Genomic DNA, 24,560 nt, shown 5'->3' with positions numbered 1-24,560 from the left:
ATAGGTTCTCTCCTCAAAAAGCATTTTATAAAAAAAAACTGATTTAAATAAAAAATCAGATTTCTTATTTTTTTTTAAATCATTGATTTTTATCTACCCTGTTCAATACAAAACACAAAACAACAAACAAAAAAACCACAGATCACACTCCTCAAACTGGAATCCACACAGGGTATTATCAATAAATTATAACCCTTACTTGATGTGGATCACACCCTGAAAGAAATCTTTCCCAAAACTCCTCTCCTAGTCTTCCAAAGACCTCCCAACATCTCCAAGTTCATCATCAGAAGCAAGCTCCCCAGAGGCCAGAACATACCAACTCAGAGCAGTACCACACACAGCCAGAAAAACAGATGGAAAACTTGCCGACATATCTTTGCTATAATGATCAATACCCCTACACGTGTTTATTGTGACATGTGATGTACCTCATCCAGTGCATCAAATGTCCCAACAACAGCTATATAGGTGAAACTAGACAATCACTACGCTCTCGAATGAACTCACCCAGAAAAATGATAAAAGACAAAAACACTCTATCATCCATAGATAAACATTCTTCACAACACAATCTGATCTACCAGTCCTAATCCTCAAAGGAAACCTGCACAACACCTTCAAACTACAAGACAGATAACTTAAATTCATAACTCTGCTAGACACTAATAATCACAGCCTCAATAGAGACATTGGTTTTATGGTTCATTACAACAATTTGTAATCTACTAGCCCTTCTTTGTTCTGATTGTAGCGGTGTTAATTGACAGCTTCATTTTAAGAGGTTTTTTACAATACTCATTAACCCCATATGTTTAACAATCTGTCCCACCTTGTATTTAGTTGTGACACTCCGGTTACCTCTTCCAGACCAGAAGAAGAGCTCTGTGAAGCTTGGAAGCTTGTCTCTTTCATCCACAGAAGTTGGTCCAATAAAAAATATTACCTGCCCCCACTCATTGTCTTTCTCTGCGATCAATATGGTTACAACACTGCAAACAGCATACTTCTAAGGCATTTATATGCACCCAGGAAAGAAAAATGACTGCATGATTAATCAACACACAATCAAAGAATAAAAATCAACATCCTGGTGACAATCTACAGCAGAGGTGGGCAAACTACGGCCCGCGGGACCATCCTGTCCGGCCCTTGAACTCCCAGCCAGGGAGGCTAGCCCCCGGCCCCTCTCCTGCTGTCCCCCGTTCCCCGCAGCCACGCCATCATGCGGCAGCGCTCTAGGAGGCGCGCTCCTGCCAGACATGCTGCTTTGAGTGGCATGGTAAAGGGGCCAGGACCGGGGGGTTGGATAAGGGGCAGGAGGTCCCAGGGGATCAGTCAGGGGACAGGGAGCGGTTGGATGAGGTGGAGGTTTGGGGGGGGGGCAGTCAAGGGCCGGGGAGCACGGGGGGGTTGGATAAGCGTGGGAGTCCTGGGGGCCTATCAGAGGGCAAGGAGTGTGGATAGGGACCAGGAGACGGGGATCGGGAGGGGACTGGATAGGCGTGGAGTCCTGGGGGGGCCTGTCAGGGGGTGGGGGTGTGGATAGGGGTTGGGGCAGTCAGGGGACAGGGAGAATGGGAGTTTGGATAGGGGGTGGAATCCCAGGGGGGTGGTTAGGGGTGGGGTTTCCAGGAGGCAGTGGTCAGGGGACAAGGAGAAGGGGGGTTGGATGGGTCGGAGGTCCTGAGGGAGGCAGGAAGTGGAAGGGGGCGGATACGGGGTGGGGGCTAGGCTTTTTGGAGAGGCACAGCCTCAAAGTTTCACAACCCCAATGTGGCCCTTGGGCCAAAAAGTTTGCCCACCCCTACAGTGTAATGTTGAAAGGGTCGAACTACAAGCAGATTCCTCTCTCATAGGCATGTCCCCTACTCACAACAAATCATATGTATTCCTGACCTACACAAGTGTAAACCAGATGGAAGGTTACTCTCTGTTGGAATCCCTGCTCTGCTACAGTAACTACATTGTACATCAATATTCACCTCACACAACTTCTACAGATTCATGTCTTCAAACTACAGTAATTAATCTGCAATTATCCCCAATTTGCCTTATCCTGGAAGGCATTAAGAAAGCTAAAAATTGCAGAATATCAGCAGTTACACATTTGAGTGTATTAAGTGGTCTACTAAAGTATGACAGAACGCATCCCGGCATTCACACCCTACATGCCACTGTAATAATTTTTGTATAAAATATGCCTTGTGAGGTATCATTGGAAAACTAGTAACTCGCTGGTCAATAATACCATAATGAACAGTGTGTAGCAACATTATATGTAAAGTTATGAATTCTTCCTAACTAATGTTAGTAGCACATGTTCAAACCCACATGATTAGGCAGAACTGGTCAAGCAGGTCTTAAACAAAGGAATGAGCTGTTACCTCAATTTACATATACGTTGTAAACAGTGTCCTCAGACAGCAAGAAGGGAAGACAGGAGACAAGAAAAATCTGCATTTCAGCAAACAGAGGGAAATCTTTCACCGCCCTCCTTTACTGTTTGAATGAATTTTAATTAGTGGTTGCCCTCAGAAAAATGCATTTCAAAGGGTGACTAAACTATAAAAGTAAGGGGCAAAACCCCTCCAAGTTATCTCTTCCTATCCATCTCTCACTCTTTCATGGAAGAAGGCAAAAGAAACCCGCCTATTTGACTTTGGGGTGAGATTCTGACATGAAGTTGGTCAGCCCTGTTGCTGGAAGCATATGGTAAGAACTTCACCTTGAATCAAGTATTGTTTGTTAAGTTTAGGAAGCGTTTTATCTTAATTTATCTTAATCATTTCTAACTTTAATGCCTTATACTTGTACTCGCTTAAAACATATCTCCTTGAAGTTATATAAGCTTGTTTAATTCATTAATCCAAACTAATCCAGTGTTGGGTTTAAACTGAATTGTGTGGGTAACTCCATTTAGGGTAGCAAACTGTTGTTTATTGCTCCCTTTAGATGGGCAATGGACCTAATATACCTGGACTGTCCAGAAGAGGGCTGGACAGTTCAGAATACATGTTTTGGGGGGGAAATTTGGGACTGGGCATGTGTTGGGGTCACCTGCAAGTGGAACCCCAGGCTGCTGGAAGACCAAGAGTAGCTGGTGTTTGCTGACAAGCTGCTGAGGCCAGGGTTGCTGGACCAGGGCTGTGTAACCTGCATACTGTTTGTGAGATGTCCGGGTTGGGAGCTACAACAGCAAAGCACTGTGAGGCACTCCAAGCTGATGGCAAGGGTGACATAACCCCTCACTGATCTGGATTGCACCCCAGAATGTCATATACAGAAATATTTCTTCATTTTTGGTAAATTTAAGAACAGGCAGGGCCGGTGCAACCATTTAGGCAAACGAGGCGGCGGGAGGAGAATTAGAGCGGTGTCGGCGTGCTTAATGGAGGAGAGCTGCGGCGGGCTCCCCAGGTAGAGTTAGCTGCCGCCGTGGGCGGGGAGGGGTGGGAGTCTCCCCAGGCGGGGTTAGCTGCCGCAGGGGGGCTCCTTGGGTGGGGTTAGCTTCCGCAGGGGACTAGGGGGGAGTCTCCCCAGGCGGGGTTAGCTGCCGTGGGGGGGCTCTCCAGGCGGGGTTAGCTGCCGTGATGGTGGTCTCCCCGAGCAGGGTTCGCTACTGCAGCGGGGGGTAGCTGATGCTGGGGGGGCTCCCTGGGCAGGGGGTTGACGGACTCCCCGGTGGGGGCCTTGGTTAGCTGCCATGGGGGGCGGGGTTAGCAGGGAGGGGCACAAGGTAGAAGTTTGGCCTAGGATGCGAAACTTCCTTGCACCGGCCCTGAGAACAGGTCAGCCTTGGAAAGACATGGAAAGTGAATGAATGTGAGCAGTCCTGAGGTAGGAACCCCAGGAGAGCCAAGACTGAGAAGGCTTGAACTGAGCACTTATCTTATTAATTTTGAGGTACATAAAGTCAGGAAGAGGGTGAATTTTTTACTTCCCAGTGTGAGGATGATCCTCCAACAGCACAGACACGTTATGGGGGGGTCTTACGTGACAGGCTCTTACTGTTATACTCCCTGCAGCAAGGAAAAGAGTGTGCATGCTCAGATGTATTTTGGACCTCTTATGACCACTGTAGCCTGGCTTGAATAAGAGAACCCTTCACACTGCTCTACCACAGGGTAAAGATAACAGCTATATAGTCCATGTACATAGACGCACCAGGGCAGGACAGTAACACGGGAGCTTTAAGCTATCTTTGCATACTGCTTCTTGACTTGCACTCTGTGTATTTTGGCTGCACCCAGGGATCTGTCCACTCTTGGCTATCATCATGATGCAGGACCCAGTCCAGTACTTCACTGCCAATCGTCCATTAAGTCATACAACAGAGGTAGCAAACCATCCAAATGGCAGACATATTAATTTCGAACCATGGGAGGGACAGGGAATGAAGGGTAGAATTAATATTTTCCTACTACAAAAACAGAATTGGTATGCAAATAAGCAGAGCACTGTGCTCCAGAAATCTTTTGTGCTGTGCAGCCACAACTACCAGCTTCTGAATGTTTGGTGTGCTCATTAGCTTGCCAATTCCTAGAATTTCCTTTCAGCTCACAGTCAATTTGTATCCCTTCTTACAAGGGATGAGATGAGGGGGCAGGGAGGAGGAGAAGGGGGCAGGATAAGAAGTTCTTTGGCTGTCTTTCTTGCAAGCTAAAATTATGGAAAGCTTTTACCATATTTAGCCTCAGAATAATCTTCATCATATTTCATAACATAGTTGAATTAATTTCAGCATTTTGAAACAAAACTTTAGTGTCCAATATAACAAAATTTGCTTGATGGTTATTTTTCCAAATAGCTGTTACTATTTTTCTTTCAAGCTCAAACTCATGTCCATTTTCAAACTGCCACAGACTATTGGATTAACCATATGTACACATTATTCTGAAGCACATATAAATGTATATGTTGCTTATTTTACTGTACAAACTTCAGTGAATGCCTTGTTATGCCAAGTAACTTTTACAGCTTAACGTGTCCAGCATTAGGAATAGCTTAAGTTAAAAAACAAACAAAAAGCCTCCTTTACAAACTTATTTTATAGCTCTAGTGGCTGCACTCTGAGTTTAAACAGATATGGACAAAAATGAATAAATAATCAAGTTTAAAAATATAAATAGTGTGTTAGGTAAATACAAACTAGCAAATGCTGTATTTTCTAGCCCTTCTATAATTAAATTTAGTTCATATGACATATTAAAATCACCTTTAATTAGCAAAATTGCATCCCACATTCTAACCTACATAAAATGTTTATTTTGGCTTATAAGCTTCTAAAACATAAGAACGGCCATTCTAGGTCAGACTAATGATCCATCTAGCCCAGTATCCTGTCTTCTGACAGTGGCCAGTGCCAAGTGCTCTGGAAAGAATGACCATAACAGGCAATCATTGAGTGATCTATTCCCTATCATCCACTCCCAGCTTCTGGCACTCAGAGGCTTGGAACAGCCAGTGCATAGGACTGTATACCTGACCATCTTAGCTAATAGTCATTGATGGACCTAATCTCCATGAACTTATCTTGTTTGATTTTGAACTCTGTTATAGTTTGGGCCTTCACAACACTCCTTACCAATGAGTTCCACAGGTTGTTTGTTGTGTGAGTAAGTACTTTCTTTTGTTTGTCTTAAATCGGCTATCTATTCATTTCATTGGGTGACCCCTGATTCTTGTTTTATGTGAAGGAGTAAATAACAGATGCTTATTTACTTTCTCCACACCAGTCACCATTTTATAGACCTCTATCATCTCCCCTCTTAGTCCTCTCCTTTCCCAGCTAAAAAGTCTCAGTCTTTTTTAACCTCTCATCATATGGCAGCTGTTCCATACCCTTATTCATTTTGTTGTCCTTCTCTGTACCTTTTCCAATTCTAATATATCTGTTTTTGAGATGGAGTGACCAGAACTGCATGCAGTATTCAAGGTATGGGCAAACCATGGATTTATATGGAAGTATTATGATACTGTCTGTCTTTTTATCTACCCCAGTGGTTTTCAACCTGTGGTTCATGGACCTCCCTAAGGGGTTCATGGACTATGTCTAAGGGGTCCGTGGAAGACTTAAGACTGAAAACTGACTGAACAGAATTCAACTATATATACAGACACTAGAATTCCAAAGGGATCCACACCTACATTTGAAATTTTTAGGGGTCCACAAATGAAAAAGGTTGAAAACCACTGATCTATCCCTTTCCTAACAGTTTCTAACATTCTGTTTGCTTTTTTAACTCTTGCAGCACATTCAGCAGATGTTTTCAGAGAACTATCCACAATGACTCCTAGATCGCTTTCTGGAGTGGTAACAACTAATTTAAACCCCATCATTTTGTATATATAGTTAGGATTATGTTTTCCAATGTTCATTACTTTGCATTTATCAACACTGAATTTCATCTGCTCTTCTGTTGCCCAGTCACCCAATTCTGTGAGTCTGTAACTCTTCGTAGTCTGCTTTGGACTTAACTATCGTAAATAATTTTGTACATCTGCAAATTTCGCTACCTCACTGTTTACCCCTTTTTCCAGATCATTTATGAATAAGTTAAACAACACTGATCCCAGTACAGATCCTGAAGACACACAACTGTTTACCTCCCTCCATTCTGAAAACTGACCATTTCTTCCTACCCCTTGTTTTCTGTCTTTTAACCAGTTACTGATCCATGAAAGGACCTTCCATGTTATCTCATGATTGCCTCACTTTTAAAAACTAAAGGCTTCTAAAGGAGAACTGATATAATTCCAACGTACAATACAAAAGGGCCATTTGTTTGTTTAAAATGTTTACTGTATTCCAATATTCATGTACTTTAAAGGTAAAATATATCTCTTTATTAAATTGAAGTACAATATTGACATTTTCCCTGTAACATTTACAGAAATAGTTTTCTCCTTCTGATGTACACGTATGTGTCTTTCAAATTTCCATATCCCATGCAGTTTGAATATAACTTCACATACATATACATCAATCAAGACAATATTTCTGATGTTTGGAAAGAAGTGGATAGGACTTCATCTTGTAGCCAGCCTGTCAACTGCTCCCCTTAGTTTGTAGAAAGGGAAAGGTTGTCCAGTGGCTATAGAACTAGCTTCAGGCAACTCTTGTCATGTAATCTTTCTGTGCCTCAGTTCCCCATCTGTAAACTGGGAATAAAACTACTTTCCTGCCTCACAGGGGTGCTGTCAGAATAAATACCTCAACAGCTGTAAGTGCTCATACTATAGTAAGGGAGGGTAGGGGAGGGCTAGATGAATACCATGCAGAAGGTATTCAGGTATAGACAGACAGGTCATTGCTGCGTAAGGCAAGGCCTGATCCCATCAACTACCACAGCTAAGTCTTCTCAATATTCCCAACCCCTTGCTGTTGTGTGGAGAAAAGGTCTGGAACCAGAAATCAAATTTCTGTTTTAATTAGAATATCATCTCTTGGTCATTACCAGGTAAATTACCTTTCATGCGTAAAAAAGGCTTTTGGTGTGATCACAAGGAACACCATGTATAATATTTTGAGTCTTACACCATTAAAGCCCATGTGAAATTTCCACAAGAACAAGGTACAAACGCATTCAAAAATCAAATACAGAATGAATACAACAGGAAAACTAACCTCATAGATAAAATACACTTTAGCTTCTACGTAGATTCCCATACGCACTACCGCACGTACTGCAGCATTCATACCTGAGAAGAGAAAGTGAATTCATTTATTACAAAATTATGCAAGGTTACCTCAATTTTCTAATATTAACTTGAAATATCTTTGTCAAAAACAAAATCCAACAAAACAACAATGAAGGAATTAATTGGAAGCTATAATTTGTTTCTAAACAGGAAAAAAAAGCTTTTACTATAACAGAAATGTACATACTGACAACGCAGCCAGCTCTAGAAGTTGAAGGGGGCAGAGTTATTTGTTTTAGCACCATAATTATATGGACATTAAACAGGGTAACTTGATGAAATTGTCAAAATATTATTAGAACAAACAGTAATTAGAAAGTGGTGACTGCTAACTGACATAAGGCTAGTAATTTGGCACCTTGCAGTTTGCAAGACTTGCAGGCACAATTCAGTGCCTGCCTTCCCTCACACTAGAGGGGAAAGTAAGCTGTGCCAGCATTTCTTCCTGGTCCAGCTTACTTTCTTCCAAACCAGCTCAGCTGCACGGATGGTGTGCTGTGGAAGAGCAGAGCCACTTGAGACGGAGAGGGGGAAGCAAGCCAGTGCCAGCTGCTCTCCCCTTGAGTACACACTTGTGATGTGGATAGCATGGGTAAGTGAGTACCTTATGGTATCTTACTACCCTGTGCAGGCATGTCCTGCAGCTCACAATGGAGCCCTTAGTACTCTTTTCATAGATGCCTGACAAATTGAAACACTTGGCTGAAGGATGTCATACTTGTGTATATCAGTATTAATACTTCAATTTATTAAGCAGCAAATATGTTTCATAGAACCATTTAATAGCAAACTCAATGGGTGTCAATCCGAAGAGTCAAAAAGAAAGTGGTGACTATTGTAATGGCTCTCTCCATCTACCATGGGAAATATTACTAATGACAAAAGACATGAAGAATTACCAACAGACTCCAGACACAAGAAGCAAAAAAACAGAGCTACAAGAGAGAGGCAAGGAAGCTGAGAGACTTCTCTAATAGTGGATCAGCACTCTTGCTGGACTTATAAATATGCCACAGCACAAAATAAAGTATAGTATCCACAGTTACCCAGATCAATAGGATTAATTAGTTACTGGAAATAGCGAAGAAATAGATCAGCTCTGCTGATGATATACGTGCAAAATAATCCCTGATTTGAAACACATAAGGTGATTAAACCACACAATGGAGTCGGCCTGAATCTCCATACCCACAAACAAAGTCATGAATATGGCCTGTACACAGGGAGCCTAGGTACTATCACTTCCAGGGAAGTATTTAAAGACCCACTGAACTAACCTCTTTGTGATTGTTGAAACTGATTAGTGTGAAGGTCTCAGTGACCCTGAGGTTACCTCAAGTGCCTATTACTTAGGAACACAAGACAAGCCACTGTTATTAAACAGAAGTCTTTCATTGTGCAAGAACTGAACATTAAGGCTATTCTACACCAGAGACCTGTACCAATGCAGCTGTGCTGCTGTAAGATCTCTGATGTAGCCACTCTATGCTGATGAGAGAGCACTCCCCTGTTGATATTAAACCACCCCCAGCGAACGGCAGTAGCTATGTCGGCAGGAGAAGCTATACTACTAATTTTAGCATGCCAGTTTGATGAAAGCCAGTGCAAGTACGACTACATGGGCTGGGAATCACACCCCCAGCTCCAAGTGTAGACATACCCAGTTAGGAAAACAAATCTGTCAGCTAGGGAGAGCAAGGTAGTAGCAAATATCTATTCAATTCTCCTTCCAGAAACCACACATGCTTTGAGTCAGGTTTTTTAAGTCAATGCAGCTACATCAATTTCCACTGGCTGAGGATCTGGTCTTTCAAGTATTGACTAAGGCCAGGAAGGGTGCAGTAATTGCTGTAGAGTGTGGCACAAGGTACTCTTCACCTCCAAAATCTGTCCGTGTTCTCTATGGCATTTGCGGTCTCTGCCAACCCAAAAGCAAGAAGAGATGCAGGTGTTGCTTAGCATACTAATATTTTTATGCAGAATACTGTTTCTCTAAACCAAGTCTCTATAGATACTGATGGTTAATTATATCCCTATAGATCGGCTGCTTTTGGCACCATTGTTTTGTCTATAGGGTCTTACAGATAATGTTCAGAATGGCCATTCATTGGGTTTTCTCCTTCCCCACTTTCATCCTTCCGGAAAGCTCTCACCTGCTGCATCCTTCAGGGTTCCACCTTATCACCTTTCCTGTTCATCATGTATGAGGTGACTGCAAGATGTTTTGCAGATATAATAAATACTGACCAACACAAAGTTCTGTGTCTGTCTTCCACCGACAAACGGTCTCATTAGCCCAAATGTGCTATTGACTGGAAGGAAAATGGACAGGCTAAGATTCAGAATGGATGTGACTTGGACCAGCTAAAACAGAAGAGATTCTTGTGGGCATGAAGAAGCATTTAATGGACTGGGCAAAGGCATCACCTGCATCATCTGCTGATGATGCATGCCTGCTTTTTGTCAATGTTTTCTAAATTAAGATCCTAATGGATCGGTCACTGATCCTGGTTTTTCAGGTTACAGCTGCAGCACATATTTATTTTAATCATCTGTGGCTTGTGAGGAGTCTGACCACCCTCTTCTAATGCAGAATTCTTCCCCGCCAGTAACACCTTTGCACCTCCAGACCACACTATGGTAATAACCTGTACTTAGGCCTAACCTCTAAGCCCACCTTGAAGCTTCAGCTAGAGCAAAATATAACTGTCTTCTGCCCAACCAGAGCAGACCTGTGAACATAACACTCATGGTTAAGGTCTTTGTATTGTTTCTCTGTCCAATTCCTGGGATCAATTCCAGGTGCTGGTGATAATTTTTAAAACCCTGAAATGTCAAGGACACATTAACTGCATCACATCATTTAAGGCCAGGGAGGGAAGAACTTCTTGTCAGCTATGTGGGGCTGAACCTGCCAGTGACTTTGATTGTCAACTCTTTGGAGGACGGGCCATCTTTTTGTTCTGTCTTGTACAACACCTAGCTCAATAGTGGCATGATCCATGACTAACACCCCTACTCATTATGGAAATACAAATAATAATGGTAAGGTGACTTCTCATCTTCTTTCCTTCATTGTTGGTGACTGAACAGAATCCAAGTGTTATCACTGTTAGGATATGTTATTAGAAACTTGTTTAACCTTTGCCTGAATTGTTTTTGGGGTTTTTTCAACTGTCTGACTTGGTGCCAGTGTATATGTTAACATTTCAGGAGATGGCTGCGGTGATTCACTATTAGTACTCATTGCTGGCTGCTCGATGCAAGTAAGCACCTAATTGCTTTGGTGAAAGACAACTTATAAATCAATAAAAAATAAATTAAGCATAAAATACTGATTTCTCTGACCCTTTAGAGTTGACAGCTATAGCCATCTCATACCCAATGATTTGCTAAGAGGCTCCTAAATCCCATTGATTCAGGTATCCTCATATTACATAGGATTTTTTCCCCTTGGACTATTAACCTTTATAACTGTTTCTTCATTAAAAGTGTGATTGAAAGGAAAATGTTTTTGAACACAATATTTTGCTCATCTTTTTAATAAGGTAGAGGGTCTTTACTGATGCAGTACACTTTAGTTACTGTTTGGTTTCTTACATGTGCGTTTTAACTCTATTTGTATGTAAGACTTATTTTTTTCAGTTCAAACTTTTTTTCTTGTCTCTTTATATGATTTTGCATGTATTCATTTTGAGCGGTTTCACTAATGTTGAGGAACTCAACTCCACCAAAAAAATCAGAGTTACAATAGATGTACCATTTCAGAAGACGGGTAACAAATTTACTAAAAAAGTTACATGACTAAAAGGCTCAGAAAATAACATTTGCTTTAGTACTAAACTTTTCCTAATGTTAAATTATTCATTTCCTTCTCAGTTTAAGCAGCATTATTCTGCTGGTTCCATACTTATTAATTTTAAACCAACTTCTCTTTTCTGTTTCTGTGTTAAGAATTTACTGGTGCTTTAAGTTTATTGAGAATTTTACTTTTGAAACAGGATGCCTATGCAAAGCTAAAAATGTACATGAAAATCCAGGGTTGTTTCCACACATTTACATTTTACATGTCTATTTGATAAAGATGAGAAGGTTTCTAGGCCAGGAATATCAGCTTGGGTTAATATAAACAATAAGGCATTCACACAACTTGGTTTTCCAGTCACCAGTGAGAATTTCACAACTTTTACCAAGCACTTAGATTGATGATTATTATTTGTAAAGCAACAGTTCCAGTTCAGAGATTAACCATTATTATTTGAAAAGCAATAGTTCCAGTTCAGTGCCTCAGAAGATTTACAGTGCAATTGTCCCACAGAGTACTCTATGCATATAGTTTTCTTGAATAAACAACTTGTGTATCCATCTAATCACTTAAATTACTTCTACACAACATTTTAGGAAGATGACTCCAAACTCATGTGTGTTTTCCTATCGATACAATTATGTAAGTCTCAAAGTATGAAAGCCATGTCGGAGGAAGTGGCTCAAAAGGCTGATATCTGAGTAACACAGGCTAGAGATTACCCACATGGAGGTTGTAACCGGATTTCAAGAGGCTGCAATTACTCACTCCCTTCCGTCTAAAGCTATGCCTACATTACGAGGTAGGGCTGCGATTCTCCTATTCTTGTACACATACTCAGGCTAGCTCACATTGAGCAGAGTGAGTATAAATAGTAGCATAGCCACAGTAACATGGGTAGCAGCAGTGGAAGCATGGTTGAGCCATGTCGAGTACATACCCATAAGCTTCAGGCAAGCTGTATGTGGCACAGCTAAACCATTCCTCTGCTACTACTACTCGTGCTACAGCAGTTACGCTGCTATTTATACTCCCAATAGCTCGATGACAGCTCGTGTGAGTCACACCCTTAGCTCATACTGTATATGTAGCCTAAATAGGAGGTGGATAGATCCCAAAAGTTGTGTCTATTGCAACGTAGGTTGTCAGTCTGGAAAAGAAGAGAACCCTTGCCTCAGGCCATTCTGTATACCCTCACTGAAAGTTTATAACTTGGCTATTTAATATACACGTGTTATCACTGTTTGACACTGTGTGACTATTTTGTACTCCATCACTCACAATTTTTTAATCAAGACTGAACGTGCTTTTTATCTAACAGATCTGCTGTAGGAATTATTTTGGACAAGTTCCGTGGCCCATGTTATACAGGTTAGACTAGATGATCACAATGGTCCCTTCACACCTTTCAATCTGTTTGCCTCTGTGCAAAGACAGCAATATTTTCAGACTTGGGTGCTTAACAGCAAGCACCTAGCCAATTTTCAGAAGTGCTGAATACTCAAGAACTCACACTGAAGAATCTGTTGCTGTTCAGTACTGAATAATCTAGAGATGTCCCAATAAACCTAAATTTGGCTTTAAATATCTACCATTGGGTACTTACATCTGAATATTTTGACCAGAGTATATTCAAATACATAAAAGATATCTACAGAGGAGAACATGAACTTGACTAATAAAACACTGGCAAACAATGTCTTAGTTAATTATCTTTGGCTTCTTACAACCAGTATTTCCATTAGAGTATCTATGAAATGTAATTATATAATTACTACTGGAAAATGGATGTACTCAGTAGTCATGAGACTTGGTCCTCAATACTCAGTACAGCACTGATACACACAGAGGATTTGAACAGTGGCTTAGAGACTAAACTGTGGCTAAAATAGCTATTCAAAATATGGCAACATAATCTAAAATTCTTCTGAATTACCATTTTCTTTTTCATCAGACCTTTGATAGGTGCTAAGATTTATCTGGCAATTTTTGGCCCAACTGAAGACTGAATAACCTAGCTGGAAGGCATTAGATGATGCAGCGCCACTCAGAGGAGGGAACAAGTGGGGCAATTTGTCCCAGGCCCTGCAGGGGCCCCCACAAGAATGTTGGAGGCTCCCCCCCGCCTCCCCCATCCCCCGGCGCCTCAGTGCGCCACGTCCACGAGTGGCCCTGGACAGTGCTGCAGCGGCATGGCTTGGGCAGGGCCTTAGCTCCTCCCGCTCAGAGCCGCGTGGTAAGGGGGCGGGGCTGCGAGCTCCGGGCCGACCAGCGGGAGCTCAGGCCCCACCGGAGCCATGCCACTGCAGTGCTGTCCAGGGCTGCTCCTGGATGCGGTGCGCTGAGGCTCTGGGAGGGTGGGGAGGCAGGGGTAAGCGGTATGGTAAGGGGGACAGGGGTGTTGGATAAGGGGCAGGGAGTCCCAGGGACAGTCAGGGGACAGAGGTTTCGGGGAGGACGGTCAGGGGACAGGGAGTTGGATTGTGGGCGTTCCGAGGGTCTGTCAGGACTCAGTGGGGGGCGGGGGGTGGATAGGGGTCAGGGCAGTCGGGGACAGGGACCAGGGGGAGTTCGTGCGGGGTGAGGTCCTAGAGTGGTGGTTGGAAAGGTCTTAGGAGGGCAGACAAGGGACAAGGAGCAGGATGGGTTGTGGATTCTGAGGGAGCAGTCTGGGGTCAGGAATTGGGTGGGGGTCAGATAGGGGGCAAGGCCAGGCTGTTTGGGAGGTACAGCCTTCCCTACCCTAAAGCTCATTCAGCAGTTTGAGGCTTGCAGACAGTTATTTAACACAGAGACAAGCTGTTATCTTTTCCCTTAGGGCTACCATCCCTTTCATTTCTCAAATGCCAAATTATAGTCTACATTTAATTTCAGTGCCATAGGTGAGGTGATGGTAGCTTCATTTAAAATTAGCCACTTTAGATTAACAGTGATAGAGCCAAGAGAGACATGAGGGAGGGATCACATGAGAAGAGCAATATCCTACATCACCGGTCTCCTTCCCAACCCTACCAAGGGAGACCCCCCACCCTGCATTCCCCAAGGCTTCAGAGGGGTTAATTCAGTGGTTCACAAACTTTTGTACTGGTGACCCCTTTCACATAGCAAACCTCTGAGTGTGATACCCCACTCCTTATAAATTAAAAACACTTTTGTATATATTTAACACTATTATAAATGCTGGAGGCAAAGCAGGGTTTGAGGTGGAGACTGACAGCTCGCGACCCCCAGTAATAATCTCGCTACCCCCTGAGGGGTCCCGACCCCCAGTTTGAGATCCCCTGGGTTAATTTAATTTTAGCACCCTGTGTCCATTCACATGCATGTGCTATTTTGAGCATTTCAGTTTTCACAACACAGGTTCATCCCACATTCTGGAATAAGCTCAAATGCTCAGTAAAAACAAACCCACAGTAACCGTCTCCAGTTTGTGAGGGACCCCACTGGAGTCAGTCTCTAGGAAATAGATAAATTCATGTAAAAAGCAACAAAAAGTCCTGTGGCACCTAACAGACGTATTGGAGCATACGCTTTGGTGGGTGATGAAGTGGGTATTCACCCACAAAAGCTTATGCTCCGATACGTCTGTTAGTCTATAAGGTGCTGCAGGACTCTTTGTTGCTTTTTATAGATCCAGACTAACACAGCTACCCCTCTGATACTAAATAAATTCATGGAGGTTAAGTCCATTAATGGCTATTAGCCAGGATGGGTTAGCAATGGTATCCCTAGCCTGTTTGTCAGAGGGTGTAGATGGATGGCAGGAGAGAGATCACTTGATCATTACCTGTTAGGTTCACTCCCTCTGGGGCACTTGGCATTGGCCACCGTCAGTAGACAAGATACTGGGCTGGATGGACCTTTGGTCTGACCCAGTATGGCCATTCTTATGTTCAAACCTAAATGAACCTAAAGTTATGGACACAGATATGAGTCAAGGAAGCTAGCAGACTATCAGAAACCTGGAAAAATCTCTGACTGGATGGGCTTAGGCGTTTGGACACAAGCTGAGGTGGTTCAAAAGTTTTGGATTTTTTTAATGTTTCTTTAAACAATCAAACACAGCAAGCAGCAAATATTTGGCCACACACTTCTGACACCCCAAACCATGTTCAGGTTTTGGCAGACTAATTTCAGCTTTTCAGTTAAAAAAAACACAACAAACACACACATAGTAGCGCATCTTGGGCATTTTAGGCTTGCTTCCATTCAAAATGCTTTCTTTGCCTCTTTCAAAAAAAAGAAAAAAAGAAAAAAAAAAAGAAAATTAGCACCAATTATTTAAGAATTAATCTGTGACACAAGTCACTTTTTTAATTTTAGAAGTAACGTCTCCAAAACACCAGATACAGTGAATACTGAAAAAGTCTATACAAATTACCATTAACTACAGAATGTTCATTTCCCATCTGTAAAATGTATGTTGAAACATGACGTTAACTTTTTTAGCAAATAAATTATGCTTTAAATTTTATTTACAAAATGTAAAACAAATCCATGGTGCTGTCTTCAAATTATGTATATACATAACACACATAGCAACCATATGCAATATACATATAAATTCTACAATTTTGGGGACAGAAAGGGGGTTGTTTTCTTTGTGCGGGGGGACATGTAATGGACTGGAACAATATAAGACTCTTAACCAGTAGGTGATGAAACTGTTGCACAGATCTGCCTACTACAGAGCCATGATCTGCGCTCTGGGCTGTGTAACCCAGAAGGCTATGACTATTTCATTAGTGCCCCAAAAAGTTTTGCCATGCAAATAAAAAAAACATGACATAGCTCTTAATTTGAAGAACTCAAAACCAAAGTAAGAGTAACAAGCAAATGAAGGGATGGTGTGAGGAAGAGCTGAGGCAAGTAAATAAGTTTACATGACTGTCATTTAGATTTTTGCTCATTGTGAGAGTTCCATAAATGTATGTTCTAAAATACATAGAACAACTCACTTCCTGTGTGTGACAGGGAATAAGGGGAGGATGACATTCTATCGAAAGAGGATCCATATCTCAGGAGCCAGTGGCTGGTGTATAAATTCACCCACCAGTGTCAACATTAACACTTCCATGCCCAACACAGCGGGACCAATAGCCCAATGCACCTGCACATGCAATTCACAATCTCAGGCCCCTCACTCAGATTATCTTCCACAGCACTCAAGCCTTGAAGTTAACCACAAAACAGAATGTTCAGGTAAGGTTACACTGGAGTTTTAAAGAACACCAGTCCAGATTCTCAGCCACTCCCTGGCCACTTTACATTGGCCCACCAATCTGTCAGCCCTAGATGGTACAGAATTCCCTCTATATAAGGGATTCTGGGCCAGTGTAATTGCTGCTCCTCTACCACCCTCATCATGGTTCCAGCATCAGCAATTTTCCTAGGGGACACTCTTCATCCCTCAGTGATCTGTGCCTGCCAGAATGGCCTTGGAGGTTATTGACAGCCGACATAAAGTAGCCCTGAGGCTGTTCTACATTGTGCCAAGGACCAACCCATGACAGGACAAACCTCAGGATCTGAGGGAATAAGAGCTGCTTAAAGACCCCACTTCTCATGCTGCTCCCTCCAAAACTGCACCAACCGCGCTTTGGTGCAGTCCAGACTATGGCACATCATGCTGATAAATCCTTGAGAATCAGCTGTCAATGTTCAATCACAATATACATCAAGAGACTGAATACCAAATACTGGATTTGTTTCCCAATTTAACAGCTGGGTGGCCAAAATTGTAGTACTGACACAGCAAGTATAGACTACACTTTACAAGCACATATTATTTGTAACACTTTCACTTACACTAAAACCCCAATACACTGCTTAAATCCACCACACAAAATGGTGGAAAGTATGTCTACACTGTAAATACAGTGATTAACTCCTGATTGTTTCAAGAGAGCTGCTATGGTATGTGCTGTGAATGTGTATTAATACAGATTTAAACATCTTGGATCCATAATACTATATACACACTAAAAAACCCTTAAGGAGATTAACAATTGTAAATCTGAAAATCCCACATTTTGAACAGTAACAGCGACTTGAAATAGAAAAGACATGAAATTTTTCATTTAAAAAAAGGCCACTTGTAAATGATCAAAAAGTAAGAAAAACACCCCACCTAGTAAACCCTGGGGCTGAGATTTTATAAGTCAATCAACTGCCTGGAACAGTGTAAGCATGTTAACAGGTTAACAGTGGGGAAAAGCTTAGAAGCCATCCTATAGTGCAGCACTAACAGGTGTCACTGTAATTATATTTATTCCTGTTTCCCATAGAATCAGATTTCTGTTGTAAATATTCAAGAAGTTAAAGCAAATGGGGGATGGAAAATCAGTTAAGGAATAGAAAACCCTCCCAATTTAGAATAGGATTACTTTGTACAACTTAGTTCTTCCAAAACTGCTAATCTGCTTCTTTCTATATAAACTCTCTCAACTACAGACCTCAATATTCTCCCTAAATTACTCTCACCCCATGCAGTACAAATGACCTTGAAAGGTCATGACTCAGAGTCCTCCCTATTCTGTTCCCCTCCCAGGATGTGATGCAGAATGGAGGTTGCATACTTCAGTCTTCTTACTGTTCCCAAATCCCAACCCAGTTATGTAAATGATTCCTTGGAGACACTCGAGCCCTAAGGTTGGGTTTAGTCGGTCTTCTCATGAAAGAAATGAAACGCCTACAAAACATCCTGGACAACATCAAGTGTCCTCTGCTCATAGTCTGCAAAACAGTCACGGCGCTTGGGCAGCGCTCCCCAAACGCTCCTCCCCCTTTTTTTTTTTTGCGCTACACTTTGCGGATAATCAAATCTAGGACCGATCGATTTACTTTGGGACGATGTTTAAATGTTGCACTATAGCGCCCGGGGGCGACTTCGATGTAATACCTTTTTTTTTTTTTTTTTTTTTAAAGGAGCTAGAACGGCTGCTCCAGCGTTATGTAATCCGCAGCCACGCGGAAGCGAGTGGCAGGGCTCAGCCTGGGTTTGCTGCTATGCTGCTCCAAGCAATGCACTGTCACTGCTTCAAAGGGAAATGGCGATGTAAAGGCTCAGGTGCCCGGATCCCGAGCTCCCCTGAAATGATTTCAGCACAACTGGTAACACCGCCATGGGGTGGACGACTGCAAGAGGAGCCAAGCCAGCCGCTGATTGTCAAGGGAAGCAGTTTGCGGTGGCAGATCCCTTCTGCCCCCATATTGGGGAGGGGTTTAGCTAATCCCAGGTAAAACGCCAGGCACCCCACTATTTCTGGGGGAGGGAAGAAGGATGCTTCTTCAGCAGAGATATGACGCACAGAGGAATCCGCAACGACTGGCCGCGGATCACGTACACACTGGAGGCGGGGACCGAGCGAGAAGAAAGTGGTCCATGCAAAGTAGCATTCTCATGCGCACTAGGGAAAGGAGGGGGGCAGAGACGGGTGGAGGGGGAGACAGGCCAGGTGCCCCGCATCCTAAACACACATCTATCAAGGGGAAGGGGAGTGAGGCTTTCTCCTTACACATTCACTGAAGGGAAGCGTGTGTGGGGGAAAACTAGTCCTCGCTCCTCCAAACCCTGACGCACTCAGAGGGGTCTCTCTTCTCACAACTCCCTCCACCCACAAGCACATTTGCAGGAGCCATACTTCTCTCTTCACCCCCACGCACGTGAAAGACTGGCGGGGAGGCCCAGGACCCATCCCTAATGCAAAAAACAACATTGTCCCCTGCCCCGCGCTGCTGAAATACTTCTGATCTGCAGCGAAACTGGCAGCTACTGGATTAAACTTCTTCCCAACGCAATCCCAGAGCTGCGGGAAAACTAATGTCACCGCCGAGGAGGAGGCTACTGGGAAGGATGGCAGCGCTGCATATTAACAAGATACTTCTCTTTCTGGCTAAGGGGATCGAGAGCCTTTGTTGTTAAATATTGCCCCGCATTACCCATCTAGAATCTGCGCCCTGAGCAACCCAACACAGAACTGTTAATAACAGACGCAAATTAATTCAGGGAGACAAAAAAGGGGGAGGGGGCCTGAGAAGGGATCTCATGACCAGATTAGTATATTAGTATATTTCAATCAATTCTCCTGTTCCCTGGTCGCCCTTTGATTCCATTTCTGTAGGGCCTTGGTCTCTAAGCCCCAACATTAAACCCCTGCTACTCCTTTGGAAGGACTCTGTGTAGGGTTAGCGATCGAAGGGGGCTAAGGATGTCTGCAATTTATTAATCTTGCGCCGGTGTGAGCGACCTAAACCGTTGGCACGAATGCGAAACTACTCGTGAGTAGTGCCAAAGAACGAGGTGAAAGGCGGATGGGGTGAGGGCTGCCACTGCCCCAGCGGCAGATAGTTCCCCTGCCCCCCTGTGCAATGCAGCAAGCCCACCACCACCCCTCACATTTTGGGCACTAACTAGCCCTTTCTTCATTCTCCCTTCTCCCTACCATCCCCTGAAAGGGAAAGACGTCTTGGAGTTAAAGTTACTGGTGCTTTCGGTTTCCTGCCCTCCAGAAGGCAGGCTCAGAAGTCGTCACACGTTTGAAAATGTGATGAAGAAGGGAGGGAGGATGAATGGAGGCTGCTTGTTGCCGCCCTGTCTATCTAGGCACGTTTGCAGCCCAGACACTGAAGTGAGGCAAAAGGAAGATTTTTTTTTTTACGCTGATGTCAAAGCAGTCTGAGATCCGTAGAGCTGCAGGGAAACAGGCACTCTCCGCCGGCCCACCCTGATCGCAAGCCAGCCCAGCCCCCTTTAGCCCACGTCCAGTGCCCCATCTGCCCCTACCTCAATGCCCGCCGTGCCCCGACCCAACGTGTCCCTGCCCCCAGCCACCAGACACCCACTGCCCCCAGTGTCCATGCACTTCCCGCCCACGCCCACGCCACCGCCACACGAGCATCCTGCCAGTCTCCAAACTACCCCTGCCCGCTGCACCCCCCAGCCGTATTTCCCCCTGCCACCCCTCCAAATGTACCCGTATGCCATGCACGCCCTCCCACTTATCCATGCTGCCCAATACATCCAACAGCCACCCTATAGTCCTCTCCCTTCCCCATAGCTGCATCACCTTGCGCATCCCCGCCGCTGGTCAGCACCCCGATGGCTTTCCCTGCGCCCGAGAGATTCTCGAAGAACTTCTTATAAGCCGGCAGCTCCGCCATGGTGCTGCGAAGGGAGAGAGCGAGCTGCCGGCCGGCTGGGGGATGGAGGGAGCGAGCGAGCTCCCTGGGCGGCGCCGGAGGGAGTCCCTGGCAGCCCTGGGGACGGAACCCGGAACAGAAACGCTACGGCATAAAACCCGTGGGAGGAAAGCACGAGAAGCGCAGCTTTCACACCCCGCTCCAGCCTCCCCGTGCCTCCCTCCACCCCGTGCGGCTCTGCCCACAGCAACCCAGCCGGCCCCTCTCTCCGCGGCGCCCGTGCGGCTCCGCCCTCTGAGGGGCAGGGCGAGAAGCCAATGAGAGCACGTGCACCGCCCAAGGCGCTCGGCAGCCTGCAGCGGGCGGGGGAGCACGCTCGGATGCTGCAGCCTGGGTAAGGGGCGGCAGGTGGGGAAGGTGGGAGAGGCTGGAATGGGTGGCAAAAGGGGGAAGGAGTGCAAAGGGGGCCCCCTCCCCTCCCCTCCTTTCCTTTCCTTTCCTTTCCTTTCCTTTCCCCTCCCCTCCCCTGTCCATATGCTAGAGCAAGAGGGAGGGGGCAGAGGAAGCGGCTGTTTTTCCTGGCAGAGCCGCAGGACGAGGTCCCCCCCGCACAATGAGGTTTCTCCCCCCAGCTCCACCTGCTGGAGACCAGCCCTGAGCAGCACTCAGGTCTCTGCCTACAGGTGCTGGAGGAAAGTGGACTGGGGTAGCTGCTCCCTGTCATCGCCCTGCATGGTCTGGTAATAAAAGTCTGGGCAGTACAGGGGTGCAGGAACAATTTGTATAGTGGAGGTGCTGACGGCCATTGAACCAAACCCTGTGTATAATGGAAACCACTTTGAGCCAGGAGGTGCGGCAGCACTCCTAGGCCTTGTCTACACTACAAAGTTGCAGCGCTGGTGAGGGGGTTACAGCGCTGCAACTTAGGATGTGTACACACCTGCAGGGCATTACCAGCGCTGCAACTCCCTGTTTGCAGCGCTGGCCGTACACCTGGTCGTGCCTCGGGTGTAGAGGATCCAGTGCTGGATCACCAGCGCTGGTCATCAGGTGTAGACACTCACCAGCATTTTTGTTGACCTCCATGGAATAAGCAGGTATCCCAGCATACCTGAGGAAGCCTCTCTGGTAATCAAGAAAACTCCACTGCCCTCCAAGCAGGTCTCCTTCCCCGCAGTGTGCTCTGGCGTTCCCCGACCCCCCCCCTCCAAGCAGGTATCCAGCCCCGTGGTGTGCTCTGGCGTTCCCCGACCCCACCTCCAAGCAGGTCTCCTTCCTCGCGGTTTGCTCTGGCATTCCCTGACCCCACCTCCAAGCAGGTCTCCTTCCCCCCGGTTTGCTCTGGCGTTCCCCGACCCCTCCTCCAAGCAGGTATCCTTCCCCGCGGTGTGCTCTGGCGTTCCCCGACCCCCCCTCCAAGCAGGTCTTCTTCCCCGCGGTGTGCAACAGCGCTGCAGCGTGGCCACACATAACACCACTTGCAGCGCTGGTTACTGTAAGTGTGGCCACTCTGCAGCGCTGGCCCTATACAGCTGCACAGCTGTAACAACCAGCGCTGCAAAATTGTAGATGTAGACATACCCCTAGTTCCAGCACCCAGGCGCAGTACCTGAAAACAGGCTAGCAGCTAGGTGGCACATAATACCATCGTCTCTCTTAGACCTAGCTCTGTCCTGCTCTGGTTACACTAGGCACACATGCCATTCCCTGCAATCCTAAAAGCTGCTGATCTCTATAAGCAAGCAATCATTGCCTGTCATTCCATTAGAGATGGGCAGTGAGGGGAAATCCCCCTCTTTAGAGGCTCCAGTTTTGTGTGTGTCTCTTTTTTTTTTTTTTTTTTTTTGTTTAGTTGGTTGGTTGGTTTTTTTGTTCAAGCTCTCTCTGAACATGTTTCGTGCTAATTATTAAGGCCCTGTCATTGTCTAGAAGATGTTATTCCACTGCTAAAAAGTATTGTAAAGATTTATTGGGAGTATAATGTATTGGTATTATAGTATCCCCTAGAGGCACCAGCTAAGATCAGGTCCTATTGTGCTAGGTGCTGCACACATACAGCAAGAGGCAGTTCTTGCCCTGAAGAGTGTACTATTTAAACAGACAAAAGGTGAGTCAAAGGAAGTTTTGTCACAGTTATGGAGACAGGGAACTGAGAAATATCTATTTAGAGCACCCTCTCTTTTTGTTGTTAGGTCAGGAGAATGAGAGTTAAAAAACCTATTTTGGTAATATCCACACTGAATATTTGGGGGATGATTTTGTCATTTGTTTTCATTCTGTTGTGAATACATACTTTTTGGATGCGTACATATTGAATAATTGATCCATAATTCTTTTAAAAAATTATCACAATACCCCTATGGAGCAGAGTAGTATGATTATCCTGATCACAGAGACAGATTAAGGCCCAGACCCTGCAAACTTTTATTTAGCTGCTTTTATGTACATGAATTGTCCTGTATTCAATAGGACAATTTATGTGTGTGAAGTTCAGCCTCTGTGAGAGTGTTTGCAGGATGAGGGCCTGAGTGACTCAACAAAATTATGCAGCAAGTCAAAAACAGAATCAAAATGCTAACTCTCAATCCTATGCTTTAATCACTATTAGAATTGTTTTTATTCAGCATTTATACACACCCTAAATTTGGTGCTTTATAAACACAGGCCCTGATCCTACAGACTTTTACATATATGAGTAGCTATACTCAAGTAGGCAGTCCCAATAAATTCAGTGAAACTATTCACATGAGTAGAATTACTCAAGTACACTGGTGTTTGTAAGTATTCTAATCCTAAAAATACTGATGCATATTAACTAGGAAACTCTGCAATATTAAATCATGTGTAAAAGTGTATACACTTCTCTGCACCAAAGAGCTAACAGGCCCAGTTCCACAAACCCTTGCCTATGTAAGTCGTTACACAATAATTAATTCTGTTTACAAATAATTGGATTGAAGTAATTCAAAGGCTTGCAATCCAAATATTTTTTGTATATTGTCCTAATGGGCCTGATCCAACACTCAGTATCCTCAGCTGGTATAAACCGTCATAGTTCCATTGAAGTCAGTGGCATTATGACAGTTTATACCAGCTGGGGAGCTTCCCCTATGAATCTTTCCACTGACTGCAGTGCCTTTGGATTAGGCACCTAATGTTTGTTTTGTGTGTGTTTCTTCTTTTATTTAGGCATTTTTAGGCAAGTCTTGCAAACTATGAGGCTGTAAATAGATTTCTGTCTATCTTCATCATAAATCCTGTATACACTTGGTAATCAGAGGTGGTTGTTTCCCAGAAAGCAGTGGTTTTTCAGATTGTCCTGTAAGGTACATAATAGAATTTATCTCCTAACAGGTGGTAGGATTTTTTTTTGTCTTCTCCTAAATTCAGAAACAGCTGCTCATCTCATTGGTTTCATTATTTGTTATTGTTATTCTTTGTCTTTAACTTCTCATTAGGGAAGCATTTTACTTGGTTGTTAGCATCAGGACATTAAAACAAAGTTGACAGTAGTGATAATAAGTAAATTAAAGATGTGGCTCTGTTTGTGCCCGAGGCTGCCTTGACATGCTTTTAGACTTTCAAGAAACGCAGTCTCCAGTAATCTCTCTTTATTCCTTACATAGCCATCTGAAGCCATCTTCAATATTATCTGTTTAACTTTAAGGGATATTATCTCGGTGGATCTGGATACACATGCATAATACATAGTAATATTCATATGTTCACACTGAGAAAAGAGACCCTTTTTGTGATCTGTAAGCTCATAACTGTAAAGGGATTCTGTGAAGCAAAAAAGGAACTCTCTCTCACATGGCTCTTAAACCAACTAATTCACTAGGTCTTACAATTGTTCCTCATCAAAGTACTTGCAGTACTTAAGGATTCTAAACTGATCCTTACAGTAATA

At 44.2% G+C, this 24,560-nt stretch overlaps 1 protein-coding gene and 1 long non-coding RNA gene across 5 annotated transcripts in view; one reads left to right on the top strand and one right to left on the bottom strand.

Moving 5' to 3' along the window:
- PFKP (phosphofructokinase, platelet) overlaps positions 1-20,854 on the bottom strand; it is an 83,006-nt gene extending 62,152 nt beyond the window's left edge. For all 3 annotated transcript variants that reach the window (XM_050942239.1, XM_050942237.1, XM_050942238.1), the window contains exons 1-2: positions 20,578-20,854; positions 7,631-7,704 (exon numbers count right to left, since the gene is read on the bottom strand). In XM_050942239.1, the coding sequence (XP_050798196.1) occupies positions 7,631-7,704; positions 20,578-20,671 (168 nt within the window). In that variant the 5' untranslated portion in view covers positions 20,672-20,854. The remainder of the gene's footprint in view (positions 1-7,630; positions 7,705-20,577) is intronic.
- A 65-nt stretch (positions 20,855-20,919) lies between these two features.
- Positions 20,920-24,560, top strand: part of LOC127045776 (uncharacterized) — a 32,422-nt gene continuing 28,781 nt past the window's right edge. For both annotated transcript variants that reach the window (XR_007772817.1, XR_007772816.1), the window contains exon 1: positions 20,920-21,044. This is a non-coding gene — a long non-coding RNA (uncharacterized LOC127045776). The remainder of the gene's footprint in view (positions 21,045-24,560) is intronic.

Source organism: Gopherus flavomarginatus, chromosome 2 (genome assembly GCF_025201925.1).
Source record: "Gopherus flavomarginatus isolate rGopFla2 chromosome 2, rGopFla2.mat.asm, whole genome shotgun sequence".
Taxonomy (NCBI): Eukaryota; Metazoa; Chordata; order Testudines; family Testudinidae; genus Gopherus; species Gopherus flavomarginatus.
This window is presented reverse-complemented; position numbering and strand designations above follow the sequence as displayed.